Below are 23,346 nucleotides of genomic sequence, written 5' to 3' on the forward strand. Positions count from 1 at the left end.
AACAGTCTGTAATGATCTGAACAACAACCATACTTCTGCTACTCCAAAAATTCTGAAAAATTAGGAAAACCTAGGCAATTTGTATATAAATCTTGTGTAAACAATTCAGATCAAAATCATGCTTCTGCGATTTTTTAAAATTCTGGCAATGAGCACAAAAGTTTCTGTTTTTCAGCAAGATCAAATCAACTACCACCATAGATCATCCCAAAGGTCTTACTTGGAACTTTATTGAAACAAAAGCTATAAAACATGATTAATACAGTATCATAATCATGAGAACACACAAAAACAGTAGCGATAAATATTGGGTTGTCTCTCAACAAGCGCTTTTCTTTAGTGCCTTTTTAGCTAGGCACGATATTTTAATGATACTCTTCCAAGCCCAAATTCGTTGATAATTTTATTCATACTATAAAGTATATAAGTGAAGTTCATAGAGCATTCTACAATTAATATAGATTGACCAATATCCAAACTCAAAACATATAAGTGAAGCACACGAAGCTTTTTATAAAGCCATACTCAAAAGATTTAAGTGAAGCACAAAGAGCATTCTATAAATTAATGAAGGACTATCTCATACTAGCATGGTTCATAAAGGAAAAGAAAAGAAAAATAAACACAAAAGATACAAATCATGCAAACAAAACAAAAACCGAGGTATACCGATAATTGTTGAAGAAGAAAGATGGGATGCCAACCGGGGCATCCCCAAGCTTAGATGCTTGAGTATCCTTGAAATATTTACTTGGGGTGCCTTGAGCATCCCCAAGCTTGAACTCTTGCGTCTCCTTATTATTATCATATCGATAACTCCTCGATCTTCGAACACTTCATCCACACAAAACTTAATAAAAAACCTTGTGAGACCCGTTAGTATAATAAAGCAAATCACTACTTTTAGGTACTGTTGTAAACTCATTTCAATTTCATATTAGCATTATATCTACTGTATTCCAACTTCACCATGGTTCATACCCCCCGATGCAACTCATAGATTCATCAAAATAAGTGATCAACACATAGAAAATAGAATCTGTCAAAAACAGGACAGTCTGTAGCAATCTGGAAATTCATATACCTCTTTAACTCAAAAAATTCTAAAAAAATAGGGCAAAATAAACAATTTGCATGGAAGTACTGTGTCAAAATTGCAAGATTTTATCATGCTCCAGTAAAAAACATAAATTCAATTACTACAGCAAAAGTTTTCGTTTTTGCACCGCACAAAGCAAACAAGCAATCTAATCATCCTAAAACCAAAACTTGGCACATTATTTTTATAATACAATACATATATACAAGGGGAAAAATTATTTTTTGAGAAACTTCCATGAATTTTTTTACATTGTTTCCATGAGCATGAACACAAGTGTTCAAGGTCGACCCTCACTTCTCCAATGCATAACCTTCCAATCACTTCTCTTTTTTGAGAAGTTTTTAGGCATAAGAGGCAAGTAGATTTTTTTGTATTTTGCATTCTTTTAATGTTTTTGTTTGTTTCACCCACAACTAAGGAAAACAAAAAAGGGAAAACAAAATCTACTTACGCTGTGTTTGGATGTCTGTATTGGAGGCCTATGTATTGTATTGGTTTCAATTCCAATTCAGACAGGAAACTGTAATCGACATGAATACGAATTCAGTTGTTTGGATGTATATCGAATTGGCTCACGGAATCGTCCTGAGGTTTCAATACAGAATCGTGTTTGGATGTCAAACACTGGAATTGCATAGCAACATTACTATATGCATTAAAACAGTAGTTGTATGACTATAATTGGATGATTATATAGTAAAAATTATCATCAATTATTCTAGAAATCGAGGATGACATCATATAATATTGACACAAAAAGAATCAAAAATAATTTTACACCAACACAGTACAACACATATAGTTTAAATAGATGCCTCAAATTCTCAACGACACATAGTTCCAAATGTAACATCACAATTATTCAAATAAGTAGAAGTTGAACAGTACATAGTTCCAAATGTAACAAACCAAATAGTTCAGATAGGCAATAATACATAGTTCAAGGAATCATAACACACCAAATAGTACATATTTCCAAGAAGTTTAACAAGACACGGGAATCATAACTATCATAACTTCAAGGCAATAATAGCAGCCAAGCCTTCCTCATGTGCATGGGAAGCTCCATCAGAGCTTCAAACAAGCGCTCATTAAGAATCTACTGTCCGTAAGAGCGCAACATGTCTACTTCTACCAACTCTGGTATCAACTCAAGTGCAGCAAGTATTTCAGAAGGAGTAGTAACCTTTGGCAATGGAAGTGGATCAGTTGTCTTCAAAGCATCCTTGAAAGTAGTCCTCATTTCTCCAATCATGCACATAATGGCATCACCTGTTTGTTGTCTCTTTGGTACCGTTTCTGGAGAGACTTCAATTGTTTCTTCTAGATCTGCAGCAATCTCAGCAGCAGTCTCAGCACCTGTCTTGGCACCTTCACCGTCCGCATGATCTTTTGAATATATGGTAGCGATGGCTTCCCAGTGCTTCACTACTTTGGTCTTGTAAGAAGCTAATGCTTTCTCCTTCTTATTAGCCTGCACAATACACCCATCAGAGAAGTAAAGTTGCTGCCCTGTTTTGTTACATACAAAAAATAATAATTAAAACAATGCAAATGTATAGAAGTTACCTCCAAATATTTAGTCCACACATCGTCGCTATCAATGGATAGCTTATTATTGACCCAATCCCAACCAAAACCGCTTTGAGAAAGGATCTTGTTAATGATTTCAAATTGATTGTCGAAAGTCCTAAGCCTTCCTAATATATTGTTCTTCGCGATATCCTTATTGCACTTCTCCTTCACATTCTTGATAGCTGCACTATACACATGTGCTTTCCATCCATTTTGTGGATGGTCACCCATGTTGTGATGATGAACAAGTACCTCAAAAGGCAGCGTCCATCTCATCATCCCATGTGACATAAGTCCTCTTTCCAGTACCAGTTCCTTCAGCCATGCTGCTACAAAGAATAACAATTTTGCACAAAGGAAAAAAAGTATTTTGGGTCAAATAAATGCTGAATGAGAGTGCAAATTTCGAGAAAATCCATCACATATATATTAATATGAAGATGATGCATGTACAAAAGACCACACAAGGCACCATCATGGTCAGCCAAGCTATCACGCAAAAGACAATCAGCAAGCTACCATCATCACCTAGGCACTACCAATATGAGACAACCACCACCTAGGCACTACACAAAATGAGCAACCACCACCTAGGCACTACACAAAATGAGACATCCACCATCAACTAACTACGCCATCTCTAATTCAGCATGCCTGAGAAGGTATTCAACATACATGTCTTGCGATAATTGTTGCCTAAAGTTGGTCCATTCATTAGTGACTGAACAGATGTAATCAAGTCAGTGTCGTCCACGGGCTCATGTTCCAAATTTTCTAGGTAGCATCAACTTCTTGCAGCAATTCTTTAGAGACTATTAGTAGGCATATCTTTCAGACCACACTTCATACGCAACAAGAACATATCAACCTTTTCTTCTACAGTGACATATACGCTATCTTTTAGACCACACTTCATACGCAACATCGTGCAAAGATCATGAAAATTCCTTTTGGTTAAGCGCAACTCATCATAGCAAGTTACTTCTGACCCATTGTACATTTCTTTGAGCAAGTACTTCCTATGAACATATCAAAGCTCTTCGTCACTAAAGCATCGCAAACTCTTCGGTACTCTCTGCGTACTAAGATAAGCTAGGCCAAGACAAACTGACTCAACATACATCACTGTCAAGATGATCCTTTCCCTTTTTCTTCTTTTGTTCTCTTCGGTAATGGAAGCAATCAAATTCATTTGTGACATGCAGCTACAATGCAGAATTATGTTAACTTTGGGCTAATTTCAATATAACCATGCATCATTCAAGATGACCATATGCATCAGACCACCACAAGCATTGAAGGTTCACAAAATTGTATGACCATGATGCATCAAATCATACATAAGCATGCATCAAATTCATCATAAGACAAGCATATGCATCAGACCACCACAAGCATAGTTCACAAAATTGCATATTCATACCTCAGGTCAGCCTAGATGGCTTCCAAATTTTAATCCAACCTGCAACAAGAGGATACATCAGTGCTTAGTAAATCATTGACAAAAGGGCTGGGAAGAAAAGGAAACAGAGTAGGCTGCTTGGAGATAGGGAAGAATCATGGATGAAGAAGGGGCTGGCTGGACACACAGAAGAAGGGGCGGCCCAGGAGGTGGTCCGAGGGAGAGGAGATGTGCACCGGCAGTGGTCCACCGCACGGCTGGAGAGGAAAGGAAGGGCCGGCGCTGGAGTGAACTGCCGCCGTTCGCTTCAGATCCGATCTGGCCACGACGAGCAGGGCCAGAGAGAACGAGAAGGGGCAGCGCCGGAGGAGGGGAAGGGATGGCGGCAGAGGAAGAAGGGAAGGGGAGGCGGCGACCATACCTACGCCGGCCGGCGTGGTGGATCTGCGAGGGCGCCGTCGTCGATCTGCCAGGCGGCGGTTTCCTCTCTCGAACCCTCTGTCTTGTGGTAGGGGGAGGAAAGAACTGACGAAGCGTTTTGTTTTGCGGGAGGGAAGCAAGGCAAAATCGGAGGTCCAGGCCTTTGTATTGGCGCGATGGGTGGGCGCGTGCGAGCGAAAACTCCAGCGTATTCGTTTCCGTTTCAGTGGGTTGTTTCAGAGTACATCCAAACGTCTGCATTGGGGTCAGCCCATTACCAAATCCAATTCGGCAGCCCAATACGAACATCCAAACGCAGCGTTAGTGAAGAAAGCAAACAAGCACACACGAGAATATCAACCCCACGCTATTGCTCCCCCGCAACGGCGCCAGAAAGGAGCTTGATAATCCCCAAGTGCAAGGAATCATTGTAGCAATTTCCAAAGGTGGAAGTGATAAGTATGGAGTGTCGAATCCACAAGGAGCAAAAGGTAAGATCAATATTCTCTCAAGTCCTATCTGCCACTGATACGACTCTACGTACACCGACACATTTGCTTCCATCTAGAAATGAGAAATAAAACTATATTGTGGGTATGAAGAGGATAGCTTTGCATGATATCAGGAACTAAAATATAAAAATAGGTGATGTTAACATAAAGTTAGAATATATTACTATATATTATAAATAGCGAGTGTGCAATAATGATGGATCGGTGTGTGGAATTATCCTAGGCAATTGTTAACATGATCGGTAATCATTATTGCAATTTTATATGAGGGAGAGGCATAAGCTAACATACTTTCTCTACTTGGATCATATGCACTTATGACTGGAACTCTAGCAAGCATCGGCAACTACTAAAGATTATTAAGGTAAAACCGAGCCATAGCATTAAAGTATCAAGTCCCCTTTATCCCATATGCAACAACCCCCTTACTCGGGTTTAAGCTTCTGTCACTCTAGCAACCCACTATAAGCAAATCATGAACATATTGCAGCACCCTACAGCGGGAATCCTTCACATGTGCGCGGCAAGGAAGGCACCATAGGACAACACCAAAATAAAACATACAACTCAAACCAATCTAGATCATCAATCAACCCAAAAGACAAAAGAAATCTACTAAAAAAATCATAGGATGGCAACACATCATTGGATCATAATATGTGGCATAAAGCACCATGTTCAAGTAGGGGATTATAGCGGGGTGTGGGAGAGTGGACCGCTTAAAAGAGATGAGGAAGGTGATGAACATGGTGATGTTGATGAAGATGATCACAGTGGCGATGGTTCCCTCGGCGGCACTCCGATGCCACCAAGAGAGAGGGGGAGGAGTCTCCCGGCCCCTTGTGCTTCCTCCTCCATGGCCTCCCCCCTAGATGGGGAGAGGTTCTCCCTCTGGTCCTTGGCCTCCATGGTGATGATGGACCCCTCGGGGTTCCTCCTCCATGGCCTCCGGTGATGATGGCCCCCTCCGGCAGGGTGCCAGAGAGGGCCTAGATTGGTTTTTCGTGGCTACAGAGGCTTGCGGCGGCGGAACTTATCGCCTAGGGTTCTTTTCGGAGGTTTGGCAATTTATAAGAATTTTTGGCGTCGGTCTCACGTCAAGGGGGTGCCCGAGGGGCCCACAAGCCATAGGGGCGCGCCCTGGCGGCTTGTGGCCACCTCGGTCACTTCCTGGCCCAGCTTCGGTGCTTCGGGGGTCTCTTTTGGTCCAAAAAATCACCGTAAATTTTCAGCCCATTCCGAGAACTTTTATTTCTGCACAAAAAACGACACCACGGTAGCTCTGCTGAAAACAGTGTCAGTCCGGGTTAGTTCTAATCAAATCACACCAAAAACATATAAAATTGTTGTAAACATGGCATGAATACTTCATAAATTATAGATACGTTGGAGACGTATCACAATCACATGAACAAATAAAAGAAAACAATCATAATAAGATGATGGAGATGATGCATAATGCGAAATAAAATAAAACCAACATCATATAACATGCAAGACAAAGAATATATAACAAAATATAGAAGGTATTGCTCCTGGGATGTTACAATGATGTCGAGTGGCTACTAACCGCGTCCGCCTTGCACGCGCCTGTTGAGATTGCCGCAGTCGTCGTCGTCTCCTCTGATGACTATTGGTAGATAATATCAGGGTTAGTAAATTTTAGAAAAACATGCCTATGTTTATTTGGAGCTATCTTGTAATTAGTCAACTTTAGGTAAATATGCATTTTTTTAAATAAAAGTGGTCATTCGCGGGTGTCCTTGTCGCACACGCCGCCATTGGTCCAGACACCTTGTCTGGACGAATATGAGGGCATTCGAAAATGATAATGGGTGCGCCCCTGGGATGCCCTTAGGCTACCCATGGTGGGATTTCATAGGTAGTATCATGTATTTCATGCATGTAAACAACTGACGTGTCACTGATATTGAGAGCATCGACACAGGTTGCCGGGCTATTGGGAGCGGCTGCCCCCACCAGGACCTTGCAATGAACACTCCCAATTGCATTTTTACCCAATTTTCTTTGCAAATAAAAGAAATAAAATCATATTACATAGTTCAAAGTTTAAACACATAAAATAGTTCCATGATAGGAAATAAAATAATTCTTACAATAATTGAAATTAAATTAAATCGCACACTCAATTGGGGACGGCTGATTGTCCTTTGCGTGTCCACAAATGCGTAACTAGATCAATTTTGCAGTTGCTCGTTACTTTCTTCATCACGGATTTCGGCATGTATGACGAGGGTGGCATGCACTTACTAGTCTATGTTAGAAACCATGAGAAAGCACAGACGCTTTACCTAGATGGAGATTGTGGCATGGGACAATAAAATAGGCGTTGCTGCTGGCCTTCCTAGATATGTTGACATTGATTAGGAGAATAATTAGTCAGACAACTAATTTACTTCACCAAATCCATTCGTTTGATGTATGTAAATGAAGGGGTGAAGATACATAAGCGTGAGACACACATGGAGATCATGGGGAGAGGAGCTGGAGCGTCGTCCTGAAGTGGACTTGAGCAGGAACTTGAAGAGATATAAAGAGAGGGTTAGAGTAGTAATTTACGCATGGAAGATATTTTACTGTATTCAGGAAAATGCTGGGTATTTTATAAAACATGTTTGAGAATATTTAGATATGTTTGAAAATTACCAAGTTTGAATTCATTCAAACTTCTTGGAACTTTGAACCCATGAAGCTGAACTCAAAATTGAATGTTAATTTAGGAGGTGGCTCGGCACATTAAATGTGAATTATGGGCACATATGGAACATTTACTTGAGCAACTAAAAGTGTGGCTTAAATAACCAATATCCAAAATAAAGGAAGTTGGAAGTTGGCTTTGGGTTTAAAAGAAAGTGGTGCATGGGCTTGGTGGAAGTTGACAATTGGATTATGAAAGGATCAAGGACGGAGTAAAAGAAGTTGCAATCACATGAACAAATAAAATAAAACAATCATAATAAGATGATGGAGATGATGCATAATGCGAAATAAAATAAAACCAACATCATATAACATGCAAGACAAAGAATATATAACAAAATATGGAAGGTCTTGCTCCTGGGATGTTACAACGATGTCAAGTGGCTCCAGTTGAGATTGCGTCATCGTCTCCTCTGATGACGATTGGTAGATAATATCAGGGTTAGTAAAATTTAGAAAAACATGCCTATGTTTATTTCGAGCTATGTTGTAATTAGTCAACTTTAGATAAATATGCAAAAAAAATTAACAAAAGTGGTCATTCGCTGGTGTCCTTGTCGCACACGCCGCCATTGGTCCAGGCACCTTGTCTGGACGAATACGAGGGCATCCGAACATGATAATGGGTGCGCCCTTGGGATGCCCTTAGGCTACCCATGGTGGGGTTTCATAGGTAGTATCATGCATTTCATGCATGTAAAAAACTGACGTGTCACTGCTATTGAGAGCGTCGACACAGGTTGCCGGGCTATTGGGAGTGGCTGCCCCCATCGGGGCCTTCCAATGAACACTCCCAATTGCATTTTTACCCATTTTTCTTCGCAAATAAAAGAAATAAAATCATATTACATAGTTCAAAGTTTAAACACATGAAATAGTTCCATGATAGGAAATAAAATAATTATTACAAGAATTGAAATTAAATTAAATTGCACACTCAATTGGGGACGGCTGCTTGTCCTTTGCGTGCCCACAAATGCGTAACTAGATCAATTTTGCAGTTGCTCGTTAGTTTCTTCGTCACGGATTTCGGCATGTATGACGAGGGTGGCATGCACTTACTAGTGTATGTTACAGCCTTCAAAGTAGAGAGTACCGAGTTAGAAGAAAACTTTGGCCTCAACTTTGCGTGTTACTTATGATTACCCCACTCCCGATGCAACGACGTCATGCAGTGCAACGATGTCAAACAACCATTGGCAGATTCAGACGAAGAAGATTCCCCTACCAGACTTTGGTGTATATATAAATTTTCTCAGCGTCTTTTCAATAAGTATGGGGAGAAGTATATAAATGTAGATGTGTTATTTATAATCATTTTCCTTGGCAAATACAGTATAATCCAGTAGATGCTAACCTGGAAAAAATTTGCTGCAAAGTATGGAGGAAAACCAAAAGAAGTGGTTGGCTAGTCACCCATGCATGCTGCAAAATTTCAGATCGAATGCTTGTGGAACAACATGCAAGCGTAGTTCACCTAGGCCGGAAAGAGATGAGCGGAAAGAACATTCTGCCACGGCAGCCAGGCACAGCATGCGTGCAGGACGCAGCTGTCCACAGACAGAATCTCCAGCATTTAACCGCCCGCCCTGGGTAATGATGGCGACTGCAGTTGGTTGGTTTACTTTTTGCCGTGCCCAACTCGTTTTCGCGCCGGATAGCTAGCCATGTAGGCATGTAGCTGCGCCGCGCGTGCCTTGGTGACTCGCTGACTGGAGTGGCCCACCGTCTTCCTTCCGCACATGGCAGCGCTGGCACCTGCACTGCACTCGCATAGCCCTTCCAGCCGGTCCGCTACGTCTCCCCGGGCAAACGCCGCCTCCACAGTCCACACACACGAGCGCCGCACAGCACGCGATCCGTCCCTCCCTCCCTCCGCGTGATAAGTCACGCACGCATCCATCCATCCATCCCACCTAGCCACTCCTATATAATCCCCGCACCGTCACCGGAGAAGGGCGCGGAGGGAGGAGAAAAAGGAGCCAGCGCAGCACACCTTCCCAGGCCCCGGCCGTCGTCTCCACGTCCACGGTGAGCGGTTCCGACGAGCTCGGCGGGCGTTCGTGCGCGTGCGAATTTGTTTGGTCGTTCTTCTGCCTGCGTGCGTGTGTGCGTGCGTGCGTGCGTGCGTGCGAGGATTCCCAACTCTCTCTGCTGTTCGATTCGATTTTCCTCCCCCGTTTTCCTCTCTTGGCGTCTCGATCGTGGTGAGAGGAGGCCTAGGCCTGGCACTGGGAGGCGCATGCAGTGCGGCAGCGCGGATCTGTTCCTACCGCTCCGCTCTGCACTGGCCGCGTGACTCCATGGCAGGCTAAAGCTGCTTTGATTTGGTTGAAAGAGTGGGGCGTCTCCTTCTCCGTCGATACGAACGCTTTCGCTGCGTTTCATGGATCCTCTTCCCTTTTCCGCTTACACGGCTAGCCAGCCGCCGCAGCAGCAAGTCGATCTATCACACGCGCTGCTGCTGCTCGAGCATCTAGTTCGCGCACCGTTTTTGGCCCGTGTTTGGATGATCCCGGGTGACGCATGTTCCCGCGAGGGTTTTACTTGCGTTCCTCGTGTTTTCTGAGGTAGATCCGTTTTTCGATCCGCGTGTGCGCTCTTTTGATCGCGTGGATCCCAGGGCTGGGACTGGGAGGCGCATCGCATGCCGTGCAGCAGCGACCGCGGATCAGTTCGTACCGCGACTCCATGGCAGGCCTAGATGGCTTTGATCTGGTTTGCAAAACCGAAGTGTTTTTCGCCGCGTTTCGTTTTACTTTTGTGGGTTTTATTTAGTTCATCGACGATGGGTCAGGCGTTGCGGCGGTCTTATTATGTGTCTCGAATCTGTTTACTACTATGCTAATTACCAGATGGATGGATCGACTGGTGTTCCATTTACTGATGTTTTCTTTTGCGGCAGGCAAGGACGCTACTCATCTCAAGGAAGCACGCGCGCGCGCGGAGGCAGATAGATGGCCGCGGTTCCTCCATCCGCGTTTCTGCAGGGCGCGCCCATGGTACGTGACGTGCGTACGACAAGAGCATCAGCTAGCTTTTCTGGCCATTTGGTTGCTTGCCTTTTGTTCATCCTGGCCGATCTATTGGATCACTCTGCTTTTTAATCTGCTGACGTTACGGTTGATATGATCGATGACCACAGTATGCCGCTGTGACGCATTGTTTCTTATTAGGGACCCTTCTTATTACGCGGATTGCTAATTGCTGGTTGGCTAATTGTGTGTTAATGGTCGTCCCGCTGCTTAACTTACTATTACGCATGCATGGGACCGTGATTCGTGCGGCATGTCTTCTTGCCAGAGTTTGTTAGAATCCGAGATTGCAATGGATTGCTATGCGTGATATATAGATCCGGGCACCCAAGCTAAAGTGGGGGGTACGTGATTTGCCGATTAAATGAGTAGAATGCCGTTGGAAAAACAATACTCTTGTTAAGTGGACTGGTAGTACCTAGGAGTATATTAGTTGCTATATAGTACTACTGAATATGCTCCTGTTTGGTCTTACGTCAGTTAACTTTGATTGATGGTCCATTGATGAATCATGCACCGATTTACCTCGGGTCATTAAATTTGTGCAAGTGCTCCTTTAGTTTTTGACACGTAAAAAATAATTTTACTCAACACCGATGATTTCAAAATAAATCTGCTTCACAAGGGACTCACAACTAGGCGACATTCCTTTTATGTACTACTCCTACTGATCTTAGGAGGTGCTTGGATACGTTTTAGTCTCATGACTAAAAATAGTGGGATTAAAACTTGCTAGCCTCATCCATGCTTGGATCCAAATATAAATAGACTAAAATCAAGTTAATGAGCATTTATTATCCTCCAAACCCTCCAATCCAGAACTCGCCTGTGTTAAAGGAAATGAGTTAAATGAGGAGAGAGAGGACTAATCCACAATTTAGTAGGGGTACCCCTGACTAAAAAAATTTAGTCTCAAGACTAGTTTTAGCCCCTCTTTAGTTAGGGTTGCTTGAAACTTTAGCCTCTTAAAGACTATTTTTAGTCAGACTAAAGTAAGTCCCTTGAATCCAAGCACCCTCTTAGCTAATCTCACTTTTAGCAACTACACTAATTAATTAGTTACTTTGTTGGCACCATTTTTTTATTACTGATGCAAGCATGTAACTACTAGTTAGAAAATTGTTTTCTTAATTCGTCATAAACACTTTTTTTAACTGGTCATAAAAACTTTTTCGTGATGCTTGCATGGACAACTAGGCAGACTCTAGTACGTAGTGTAGTTCGATTTAGTTGCCTCATCGCTCAGGGAGGGAGTCTGAACATGTGTGAGCACCGTACGTGGACCATCTTAAGGATTTCCGATTATTCCGCCCCTTTTGTTTTTTGTTGATTCGAGGCGATCTGTTGGATCCGTCTACTTTTGATCTGTTGACGTTACAGTTGATGTCGTCTTTCTATATATGCCTGCCGCCACCACGGTGTAGATGCCCGCTGCTGTGCCCCGTGCTTCTTATAGTAGTAGTAGTTAGTACTCCGTACATAGTAGCAGGTGGATCACTAATCTTTTTTTCTGAGTCTACTAGGTTATATTTTAGTGTAGGTTTTTTTTTTTGAGGGAAAAATAATTTTGAGTCTAGGTTTGTTTTTGGAGTAACATTTTTGGATCACTAATCAAGTAATGATGATTGCTGTCTAGTCTGTGTTGGGCTAACGTGGTCTCGCCGAATAATTAGTATGTGTTGCCCAAATCTTGGAAGCCCTGGGAGTCAATTGAGGCCTTCGATTTTGGATTCACGTTCTGATTTTGACTGGGCCGTCGACTGGGTTCACGGGCTCCGCTTGTTCACACAGCGTCTCGATGCCTCGCGGGCGTCGCTCGGCCCCACCCCACGCCCCCAATCTCGCCTGCCAGTTTCTAAAACAAAAAAATCTCGCCTGCCCGACTGGCGGTGCCGCCACCCGCACCGCCGCCTGCCCGACCGGGGTCGTCGCCACCCGCGCCCTCACACCTCGCCCGCGCCGCCACCTGCCCCGCCTCGCGTCGTCCGTGCCCCTCACGACCCTGGCCCACACCTCCCTCGCAGCGCTCCCGGTCCGCTTGCCGCCCTGCCTCATGGCGAGAGGGGAGGCGATTTGGTAAAGCCGTCTGCGGTCCAGGTTTCTGGTGGCGACTGCTGCGTCTGGAGGTGTGCTGCCGCTACGTCTGCGCCTTGGGCGTGGCCGCTTCATCCCGGTGGCCTGCTGGCTTGGTGAATGCGTGCACATCCCGCTTTTCCCTCTCTTTGCATTGACGCGGCGTGTTTAGGGATTGGATGTGTCATGCTTGGTGGGGCATTTGGTGAATTCTCCTTTTTTTTCCCTCTTCAGCATTGCATTTTCTGTTTGGAAAGAAAGCCTGGTTAAAATAGCTGCAACCATCCCCATACATGATAACTGGAACTATTTTTCTCAGTCTAGTGCTTAGTTGAGCTTTCTTTCTGCGTATTTTCCGCACTGGACAGTTCAAGGTTTGTTTCTCAATTTGGCTGTAGGGGTTTTGTGCAAACTTGGGTGTTCAATGCAGTGCTTGGTATTCCATGCACATCATACTTAATGCCTCAATCAAAAAGATTAGTTGAGAGTTTACTGTATTATGCAACCAGTCAATTCTCTTCGGTGTTGGTAAATATCTATCACTAGACTTGATTGACGGACTAATCACCATGGTAAAATCAAGGTTAAATGGAGGTACATCAAAGACTGCACAAGATGTACCCTTGCAGGTTAAAATCAAGGTTACATACAAGATGTACTCCTGCATCGATCAGTCAATTATCTTCTGTATGATCTTCGATGTACCCTTGCAGGATCCATTTTTTTAGTTGAATAGATGCAACTCTGTTTAGATTGAATTCTCTATTTGTAGGAGATAAATTCACCATTCATCGGAACAATTCATAGGTTATTATTGTGCATTCAGTGAGGGCAGGCCTGGCACAGTGGTAAAGTCCTCCCCACTTGTGCCAAGAGGTCCTGGGTTCGAACCAGCCTCTCTGCATTGCACTTTGCAGGGGTAAGACTAGGTTCCTATAATCCCTCCCCAGACCCCACCTTGTGTGGGAGCTTCTATGCACTGGGTCTGTCCTTTATTATTGTGCATTCAGTAACATAAGTTATTACAGTTTTGGCTGCTTTTCATATACATGTCCGTCTGATTTTCTTGCTTACTACTCCATGTGAATTGCACAATCTAAGAGAAAGATTGCTCTTCTTTGGTTTTTCCACATACCTTCATTTTGCTTTTCCCCAGAGCATGTGCTTAAAAATTTAAATTTCTGACACAAGGTGATAACATATTATAGAATATACAGATGGTGTTGATCCACCTCTTCTTATTGAAATTTGGTCATTTGGTTTTGGGGCATTGTAAATGTTCTTGTGGGTGGCGATTTTTATGCTTTGAGTTAGATGACATATTTTTTTTATTATACCATCACATACGCACCCTAAGAGAAAATGAGTCTACAAGACAATAAAAGTGACCATCTATGACTATACCTTTATATATTTTTGCACTATAGAGGAACTAGTAACACATGCATGCATGTTGCTAGTCTAAATTACTCCCCACTATGACCAGTCTAAAGTGGGATGTGATCTGCCAATTAAATGAGTAGTTGACAAAACAATATTGTTACTTGGAGTAGTAGAAGTACAGTGGCTAACTTTGGTCTTACATCAGTTCAATATGACAATCTTCCTTTCTGTAATAATCATAGCTAATCCTGTTTGAGCTACTAATTAATTTGTTGACTCCACTAATTACTGATGTAACAAGTACTGTAGTTTGATTTAGTTGCCTCATCTTCCATAGTCTGAACATGTATATGAATATAACAGTATTAAATCGGAGTTATGAATCTTGGCCCGTGCTGAAAACTAAGAGGAGGCCAAATAGGCAAAAGTCAGTTTTACTATTGTCACATTGTGGTACTATATACTAAACCAGGAAAGCACAGACACGTGTGCGTGTTGTTAAGACGTTTCTCTGTTTCAGTGCTCTGCTTCGTCTGTTTACGCGAGTATAGTGTTCTGAAAGTAGAGTAGTAAGTGTCTCTGTTTCACTCTTACCATGATGAAGAAACAACATAGTATTCTGAATCCCACGCAGCATACATCGCACGTCCACTCCCCAAAGAATTTTTACTTTAGTTTTAATAGTGTGCTCAACCTGCTTCTATTTACACGCATCTAATCGAGTTTCCTTCCTTATGTGCAGGCTACACAGCCTGAAGGCTGGGGCGAGCTGCCATGTGATCTGATAAGGCGGATTGTCGAGAATTATCTGTCTTGTGGAATTGACAGGCGACGCCTCTCATGGATCAACAGGCACTGGGGCGAGACTATCCGCGATATGAAGCTGCCAGAACTGCCATGGATGTTCCTCCCTTCAACCAGCACTCCGATGTTTTTTGAACCTGTGACTCGGTGCCTGCACAAGATCTGGCTTCCGGCTGCACTTAAGAGTGGGATGCTGTGTGGGTCATCAGGGCCATGGATATTCATCAGCCTCGGGTACCCGGAGCGACAATTCATTTTATACAACCTATGCAATGGAGAGAAGAGAGGTCGCATTGACCTGCCGGTGACGATACTGAACAAGGAAGGTATGATTCACAACGTCTGGGTTGAGATGGCAGCCCTCTCACGCCCCCCTTCAACCGCTGAGTACACGGTGGCTGCAGTGGTACGCATTGGCGAATCCCTTGTTCACACCATAGCGACGTGGGAGTCCAATGAGGATCACTGGACTGAGATTGGAACTGTGGAAGATGGAGTGTTCGACATGTTGTTCTATCAGGGCTCCTTCCACTTCCTCACGTCCAGTGAAGATCTGATCAGGCTTGTTCCGGAGGGCCTCTCATTCAGAATGGAGAGTTATCATGTTAAGTTTCGCTCCAGCAAACCGATTGATGATTACTATGAAGCTCAGGAGACAGGTTACATACTGAGGAGGTACCTGGTGGAGTCCACAGCAGGACATCTTCTGTTTGCCGTGAAGTGTACGCATGGTAGCAGGAAGACATTTGATATCAAACTGTTGCGTCTGTCTGTTGACGATGCCGGCCAAGCCAGGTGGGCCCATTACAAGAACACAATGGATGAAATGATTTACCTAGGTCAGGCTTCCTCTGTATCTTGTGTCAGTCAGGGTGAGCCAACTATTCATTTTCTTGATGACCGTATGGTGAAGAGCGAGGCCGAGGCGGATCACTACTACAGGAGGGACATGGGAGGGTTGCAGCCCCATGTCCTCCAGGTTGGCTGGTACGGTTACCGAACACCAAACGAAGAATCCAGGTTCAGCTATCGAGCACCAGACGACATAGGAGCGACTGACGTACCAACACCAGTTTGGTGCAAGCCCCAGTCTGGTGGTTCCACCACTGACTGACTGCCACTCCTGTGACCATCATCGTCAATGCTTAGTCCAGCTCCGCTTGTTTTCAAGGATTGACACTACCCTTTTCTCTATTTGCTCATTATATATAGAGAATGTGAATTCTGCTTTCTAGGATTGCAATTCCTGGAAAAGGGGAATTTCCGAGTATTGGTTCTACCACGTGAATGACTGTCACTCCTGTGACTATCATCGTATCTCTGCTTGCTTAGTCCAGCTCCGCTTGTTTACTCATTTTATATAGAGAATGTGTGCTAGCTGTATGTGAATTCTGCTTTGTAGGATTGCAATTCCTCTTATTCCCTATATCTGGACTCATAATGCGTCCTTTCAACTTTTGCTTGTATGAAAGGTGATCGTTACATGGTTATAGTAACAACAGACAATTCTAGTGATTTTTGTTGCATTGGAGCTTGGACATCAACGCTTTAGTATGCTCACCAAGAGTTGATGTCCAATCGTGAGGACAGAGCCGTGAATTTTATTTTCCACCTCCTACTTACAGTTTTGCTGACGCTGCGGCTGGCGATGCTCTGATCAGGCGCGGGGGCGCTCGATTTCGTCGACGACGAGTTTGAATCTCCTGATGTTTGATCCAATTTGTTCTGGTCGTGCTTGCCCTGAGATGCTCTGGTGTTCCATGTTAGTGTTTGCTAGGATTAGGCTCCATGCCAGGGACTTGAGCCCCCTGTACCTAGCTGGGTTTCTGTTTCAGATGTTCTGGTTCCGTTTTGCTTCAACCTGGGATGTTCCCAGTTTTGCTTCTACCTGTAACCTTTGAGTCACGGCTGTTTCCCAATGAGTGACACAGTAAACTTCTTAAGTAGGAACATGAGAGGTTTGGACGACGCGACAGGAAAACCACCGTGCACGAGATCATCGCCGTCGTCATCTTGCCAGATTGTACGTTTATTACAGGTCAATATTGATCGGTACACTGCAGGGGCTTTCTCCTGGTCTAGAGTTCTAGACCTGCTCGGCTCCGGCTTGAGAGTCAATCAAACTCAAAACAAAAATACAAAACAGACGCCTGCGGCGGCGGCGGCAGGGAACATGCAAACCCTAACCCTACCGAGCGCGGCTCATTGCCACTCAGCCATTGAAGATCTGCCTGATGAGTTGCTCGCAGACATCCTCCGCCGCCTCCCTCCGCGAGGACTCGCTGCCTGCCGGAGCGTCTGCAAGCACTGGCGCGCCGACGTCGACGCCCACGGGCTGCTCCTCGCGGTCGCGCACCTCGTGCCGTGCCCTCTGCGCGGCATCTTCGTCAATTATGTCATGGATCAAAGCCTCAGATTCTTCTCCCCCGCGGCGCCGGGGACTACTAGTACTAGCCAGTCATCCATCGATGTCACGTTGAGTTTCCTGCCTGGCCAGCTGAGTCGCGGCCGTGCCGTCCTGGACCACCGCAGCGGCCTCCTCCTCTTCGAGAACGGGAACACGATGTGCGTCTGCAATCCCGTGACACGGCGGTGGGCAACACTGCCGCCCCCGCCGCGTGTACCCCCTCAACATAGCCACTTGCGTTGCTACCGCCGTCGTATGTACTTAGTGTTCGATCCAACCGTGTCGCTGCACTACGATGTATTATTTTTTCCTGATGTGCTTGACAAGCAAATTCTACAACCAGCTGGTGAGCAACAATGTTCAGGAGCAGATTACGACAAGAGCCTGGGCTCAATGGAGTGGCCACCCTACATGTACCCGGTGCAAGTGTTCTCGTCAAGAAACAACCGGTGGGAGGAGAAACAGTTTATCCGTCAAGGTGCTGCGGTCGTTACTGTCTCTGACGTGAAATCAGATAGAATGTCGCCAACTAGCAGCCGCAGCACGCGTCGAAACCACGCAGTGCTTTGGCGGGCGTCATTCTACGTACATTGCGACATTGGTTTCATCATGAGGTACGGGCGAATTACATTTGCCGAGCAGTGTTTTGTACCTACTTATTTTTATCACCTATTTCTTTTAATTTAAATCATGTATATGCCTGTAGGTTGTCACTGGAAGAACAAAAATATTTAGTGATCAAAACCCCAAATGTAGATACAAGTACGACCGGGTATAACAGATGTTTTAGTACATACGGGTATCTAGCGAAAAGCAAGCAGGGTGTCTATTACACTGCTATCTGTGGGTACCAATTTCACGTGTGGGTATTGCACAACACATCAGAATCAAGTCAAACACCGGAGTGGGAGCTGAAGCATCAAGTCAACCTTGAGCCTAATTTGAAGCCATGCTACAACCGATGCTTCAGACGCAAAAATATTGACAAGTGTTGGATCTTAGATTCTCGTGATGAGGAGTCAGAGGATACAAGAGACTATGAATGGGATTCTAGTGATGATAGTATCGCTGATGCAGAAGGAGAGATTAACGAGGAAGGTAAAGATTATTATTTTGCCTTGGATTTGCTCGGGTACCATCCTTACAAAGAAATTGCTTTCCTGGGCAACCGTTTCCAAGGGTTCGCTTACCAACCGCAACTAAACAAGCATCGTCGTCCTTCGCTACCCTTACTCGAGTCATTCATCTACACTCCCTGCATGAACGATGTGCTTCCTTGTGAGGGTGATCATGATGAGTAGTTACTTATTTTAATTGAGAGAATATAATCAAATGGTTGATGGGGTGCTATATGTTTGACGATTGAATAATGTTCTTTTTAACACAAACACAATTTTTGGTTTCTCGTTGCTTTTAGTTGTATTGGTTCTCCACTTCGTTATGCTAAATTTATGATTGATGTGTTTAATTTTCAGGTGGCATGATTGGTATTTTGGGTGAAACATATGGAATATATATGACTTTTATGATCGATCCAACGTTAATCTCTCACACCTCATCATGTATGCTCTAGAGTACTAATAAACGTGTATGTGCAAGGCACATCTCAACTATCTACTTAGATTGCAATATTTAGCATAGTTAAATGATGGTATAAAATATTATATAGTCGCCCCTTGAAACAAGTTCAGAAAACAACTACTAAAAGTAGCTCATATTAATTTGTTTTTTCTAAGCCATTTACTTTCTTATGTTCGTCCCTTGTCATGATAGAGACTCTGTTATAAACTATTGTCATGGTTTATGAAGGGTTGACCTCCAAAATGTTTACATATGAGAGCGTTTGAAAATATTCAGTTGAGAACCAAAACTAATTCGTTCACTCCAGCATATTTTAGGAAGTACCATTTATTTAAAAATATATACTAATTAAGGAGTCTTTTTTTTTTGAGAAAACTAATTAAGGAGTCCAACAGCCCTTAACTTAGACGGCCATCTGACCCAACCCACTTGTCACTCACTCACAATCACCAAGCATTATTTCCCTCGCCTCAGGTCAAACCTCTCACTATTTATTTAGGACAGTAAAACTGAGCCTAAAATGAGCTCTCTAACACCTCTAGCAATTTTAACCTCCAGCAACTTTGACCGAGGGATTACGCATTTAGATTGTTTTTGTCCATCAGATTTTTTTGAGGGGTAAAACCAAGTTTATTCATCAAAGTCCACATGCTGCGGGATACATATTTGGTCATGAGATACAATAAACCAAACGTGACGACCCGGACCTTAGAATGTGAAAACTTGGCTAAGCTATGTGCTTCATAATTAACGGCATGACTCTCGAAAGATAATTGTTTTAGTGCCAGTTTACCGTGATTGGGCCGTCTGTCCTAATGGGCAGCTTTTTTGTTTTGAAGGCCTGTCGTTTCGTTGATTGGGCTTCAATGGCCCATTTAGCACCGAGCCGAGGCGACGCTAGAGTGAACCGGCGGTCGAGGGGATCCAGCGGACGCCAGCCGCGCATGGGATGCAGCGCTCGAGGGAGCCGACGCGAGGGGCACGAGGGAACCGGCGGTCAGGGGATTCAACCAAGGCGAGGCGTTCGAGGGGATCCGGTGCTTGAGCGGCCGGTCGATGCACCGCGGAACGTCGCCTGCTACGGTGCTCCACCACGTCGCCATCTGGTGTCTACCCGCTTCTGTGTTTATCTCCCACGTGCACACGGGCCACCTCGATCGACCGCTCATCTTTAAAAAAAAAATATTTCATTCATATCATGGATCAGTACAAAGTAGTTGACCCTTACAAACACACTGAAACGCAAACACAAAGGACCATGAACACCTAGAGTACCCTAAGACAACCATAACATAAGAAGATCTCCGGAGCCCTGTGTCATCATCCCTAAATCTTGAGAGAAGACCCCTGCAGCAGAAGGATCTGCAACCAGTCGCAAACAGGTCATCATCTTCGACCACGGTACAATTGCCGCACGCTGCTTCCTTCTTTCTTGACACCATCGCTGAGAGGGCATGGACATCAATCCAACACACCTGCAACAGCCGTCGTCGTCTTTGGCTTTGAGTACCGCGGAAAGCGTCCCTTCCGGAAGGAAGAGAACTCGAGTCATCCGACCGGGCCAACACCGCGGCCGGGCCATCCGCCCGGACAAAGCAGGATCTCCCACCAGCATCGGCGCAGAGGAAGGAGAAGAACAGCAACAACAAATCATACCAATAAGGAAGAAGAAAGGTCTTCGTCTCCCTACATCCATCGCCCATCTGAGGACCCAAATGGCCAGTGCCGATGGACCTCCAGCCACCATAGCCCGCGACCTCGACGAGATCCGGGGATCCCCAACCCCGCTAGCTCCTAGACGAAGGCAAAAGCCTCGCTTGACCGCGAACGGAGCCCGGAGAAACTTATTCCGACGCGACACCACCGCAACGGCCTCGGCAGCGTCTCCCTCAACCCTAACCCTACCACACAGCCACCTAGCGAACAGACCCGAGGTTCCCCCTCCCTCCCGCCGCCGGAGCGGCCGACGGAGAGAGAGGGAACCGGCGGCGTCATCGGCGGCACGCAAGGGAACCCTCCTCGCCTCCCTTGATCGCCTCGTGCGATCCTACTTTTCCAGGGCGGAACCGACATCTGACTGCACCCTTAAAAAAAGAACCTACATCCGACTATACTGCCCTCAATCCGTTCCTCATCCCGCTTCGTTCTTTCATTCTTCTCCTCATGAGATGGCAGAGAAACTCGGTGGGGGAGTGGGACAAGCGGGAGACTTTCGGTCTTTTAGATTTTTTTTATGGATTTCGTCCTTTAAAATTTTCATATATAAAATCCTAATTTCGTCCCTTTTCATATATAAAATCCTATTTGGTCCTTTAGACTTAAAGGACAAAATAAAGACTTTATATATGAAAAATCTAAAGGATGAAATCCATGACAAAAGTTATTATTAATAACTGAAGAATTTTATACCCACCTACTCCCTCCATTCTTTTATATAAGGTGTATTAGTTTTTTTTTCCCAAAAATTCACAATGTAAGGTGTGTTTCTATTTTCCTCGCAGTTTTCTATGCGTGCCGCCTTCCTCCATCCATTACATGCCTTAGATGAAAAGTACTATGTATTCCCGATAGGAAGGTAGTAAAAAAAAAGAATATCTCTCCCTGATTGCATGCACTCACATTTCACACTCTTCAATCCCACCAATTGATTTTATTCTGGTGCAGTAAGATTTAGTTGCCTTTTATTAGGCCGCTAGTTATTTCATTCTTGCTAATTAACCTGCTAACTACCTAATTAGCTAAGGGTATTTTCTTCAGAAATTCTACACAAATTAGTGCCTTGGTTGCGCCCAAAAAATGCACCTTACATAAAGGAACGGAGGGGGAGAGTATTTATCTACATGATAAAATGATCAAGAAATAATACAACATTAAATGAGGCCTATGTACCGCATAAATTGTTGCATAAAGAACAAATATAAATCATTAAATGAGTATAATATATGCATATATATCCTATCAATGCCACCGATTAATAGGGCATATACAATGGTTGATAAGATAGTCTTATCTTAAGTCTTACATGTAATTAGATATGACAAAAAATATGTTTATAATGGGTCATCTCTTAGCCTTATATTTAATAACTAGCCATTCCTAAAAATATGGTGAGACATATTGTGCTAAGAGATCATCTCTTGTCTTCTTTTAAATATGAGAAGACAAGCCTTTTCTTATGATTTCTCTCTCCCCCACCTCATCATTTATCCTACGCAACATTTCTAAGATAAAACCATTGTACATGCCCTAAGGTCTCGTCCCTCTTACACCATCTATATAAACCCACTGTCTTGATGTCCTTGAAGATGTCGAAGCACCAACAACTCAAATAGGAGTACTCAACCACGGTCATCTTTCATAGCTAGCCATGGACCGCCTTGTTCTCCTCCTCATCCTCCCGCTCCTGGGCTTGGCCATGGCCTCCCAGCTGACCACACCATGCGGCGCCACTCAGGCGCAAGCGCAGCCGGTCTACGACACGGACGGCCACGAGCTAACGATCGACAACCTCTACCACATCATGCTACCGGCGAGCGGCAACGCGAGTGGCCGCTGTCTCAGCGCCGACACTTGGTGGGCTTACGACTGCCCTCTGCATGCGGTCGCCCCGCGGTGCGGCGGGCGGTCCGGATACCTGGGCGAGCCCGTGATGGTCCAGGCGGCGGACGCGGGCGCCGGCTAGGCCCCCCGCCTCTCGAACGACGTCGTCTTGGCCTTCAACAAGACGTACAGCCAGTGCATGATGTATCTCCAGTGGCGCATCAAGGGTGAATTCGTAACGCATCAGAACCACGTGACCGTCGGCCACTTTATAGGAGGGGCGCCGGCGGCTGCGAGAGAAGAGTGCGCGCCTGGAACCACAATATGCAGGGAGCAGCCGTACCGGTTCCGTGTGGAGAGGCACGGCACAGGGTACAAGTGTCGTGCCACAGGCCGCCGTGCCGTGATCTGGTATTGTACGAGTACCGCGGTCATCAGTGACTGACCGTACGGAAAGAAAAAGATGGGCGCGAGCCTTTCATGTTCGTGTTCAAGAAGTGCCCTTTGCCGTGCGTGGAGCGCCGAAGGCCTCCTATGCTCATCTCTACAATTACTAAGCTCCCATAAAATGAAGCCCTCTGGTTTTATGAAGCCCTCTGGTTGATCGTGGACTTTGGTCAAACGGTGGACCCTGCCAAAGCTGGTTTTCTAGCCAATGATTATTAGGTGGCAACGTATTAGTAGAAGCGAAAGTAAAACTAATTTTCTTGGCTTGATCATCCGCTTTTTTGTTTGGGACGACTGTGTCGTCCAACGGTGCCTGACGATTTATTTTTGCATCCACCTAAAAA

General features: G+C 44.7%; 2 protein-coding genes and 1 pseudogene across 4 annotated transcripts; all 3 read left to right on the plus strand.

The window, feature by feature from the left end:
- The first annotated feature begins 9,655 nt into the window (after positions 1–9,655).
- Positions 9,656–16,297, plus strand: LOC123143695 (uncharacterized). Of its 3 annotated transcripts, XM_044562648.1 has the most exons (3): positions 9,656–9,763; positions 10,638–10,734; positions 14,966–16,297. In XM_044562648.1, the coding sequence occupies exons 2-3, from the start codon at positions 10,690–10,692 to the stop codon at positions 16,139–16,141; spliced, it is 1,221 nt and encodes a 406-aa protein (XP_044418583.1). In that variant the 5' UTR covers positions 9,656–9,763; positions 10,638–10,689; the 3' UTR covers positions 16,142–16,297. The 3 variants fall into 3 exon arrangements, with proteins under 3 accessions (XP_044418583.1, XP_044418585.1, XP_044418584.1); XM_044562650.1 differs by lacking the exons at positions 9,656–9,763; positions 10,638–10,734 and adding an exon at positions 12,579–13,045; XM_044562649.1 differs by lacking the exons at positions 9,656–9,763; positions 10,638–10,734 and adding an exon at positions 12,580–12,956.
- A 774-nt stretch (positions 16,298–17,071) lies between these two features.
- Positions 17,072–18,773, plus strand: LOC123141163 (uncharacterized). The gene is made up of 2 exons (XM_044560382.1): positions 17,072–18,048; positions 18,141–18,773. Exons 1-2 carry the CDS (start codon positions 17,201–17,203, stop codon positions 18,733–18,735), a joined length of 1,443 nt encoding a protein of 480 aa, XP_044416317.1. The 5' UTR covers positions 17,072–17,200; the 3' UTR covers positions 18,736–18,773.
- Positions 18,774–22,382: 3,609 nt separating this feature from the next.
- On the plus strand, positions 22,383–23,122 carry LOC123142463 (alpha-amylase/subtilisin inhibitor-like; annotated as a pseudogene).
- Positions 23,123–23,346: the final 224 nt, after the last annotated feature.

Source organism: Triticum aestivum, chromosome 6D, assembly GCF_018294505.1.
Source record: "Triticum aestivum cultivar Chinese Spring chromosome 6D, IWGSC CS RefSeq v2.1, whole genome shotgun sequence".
NCBI lineage: Eukaryota > Viridiplantae > Streptophyta > Magnoliopsida > Poales > Poaceae > Triticum > Triticum aestivum.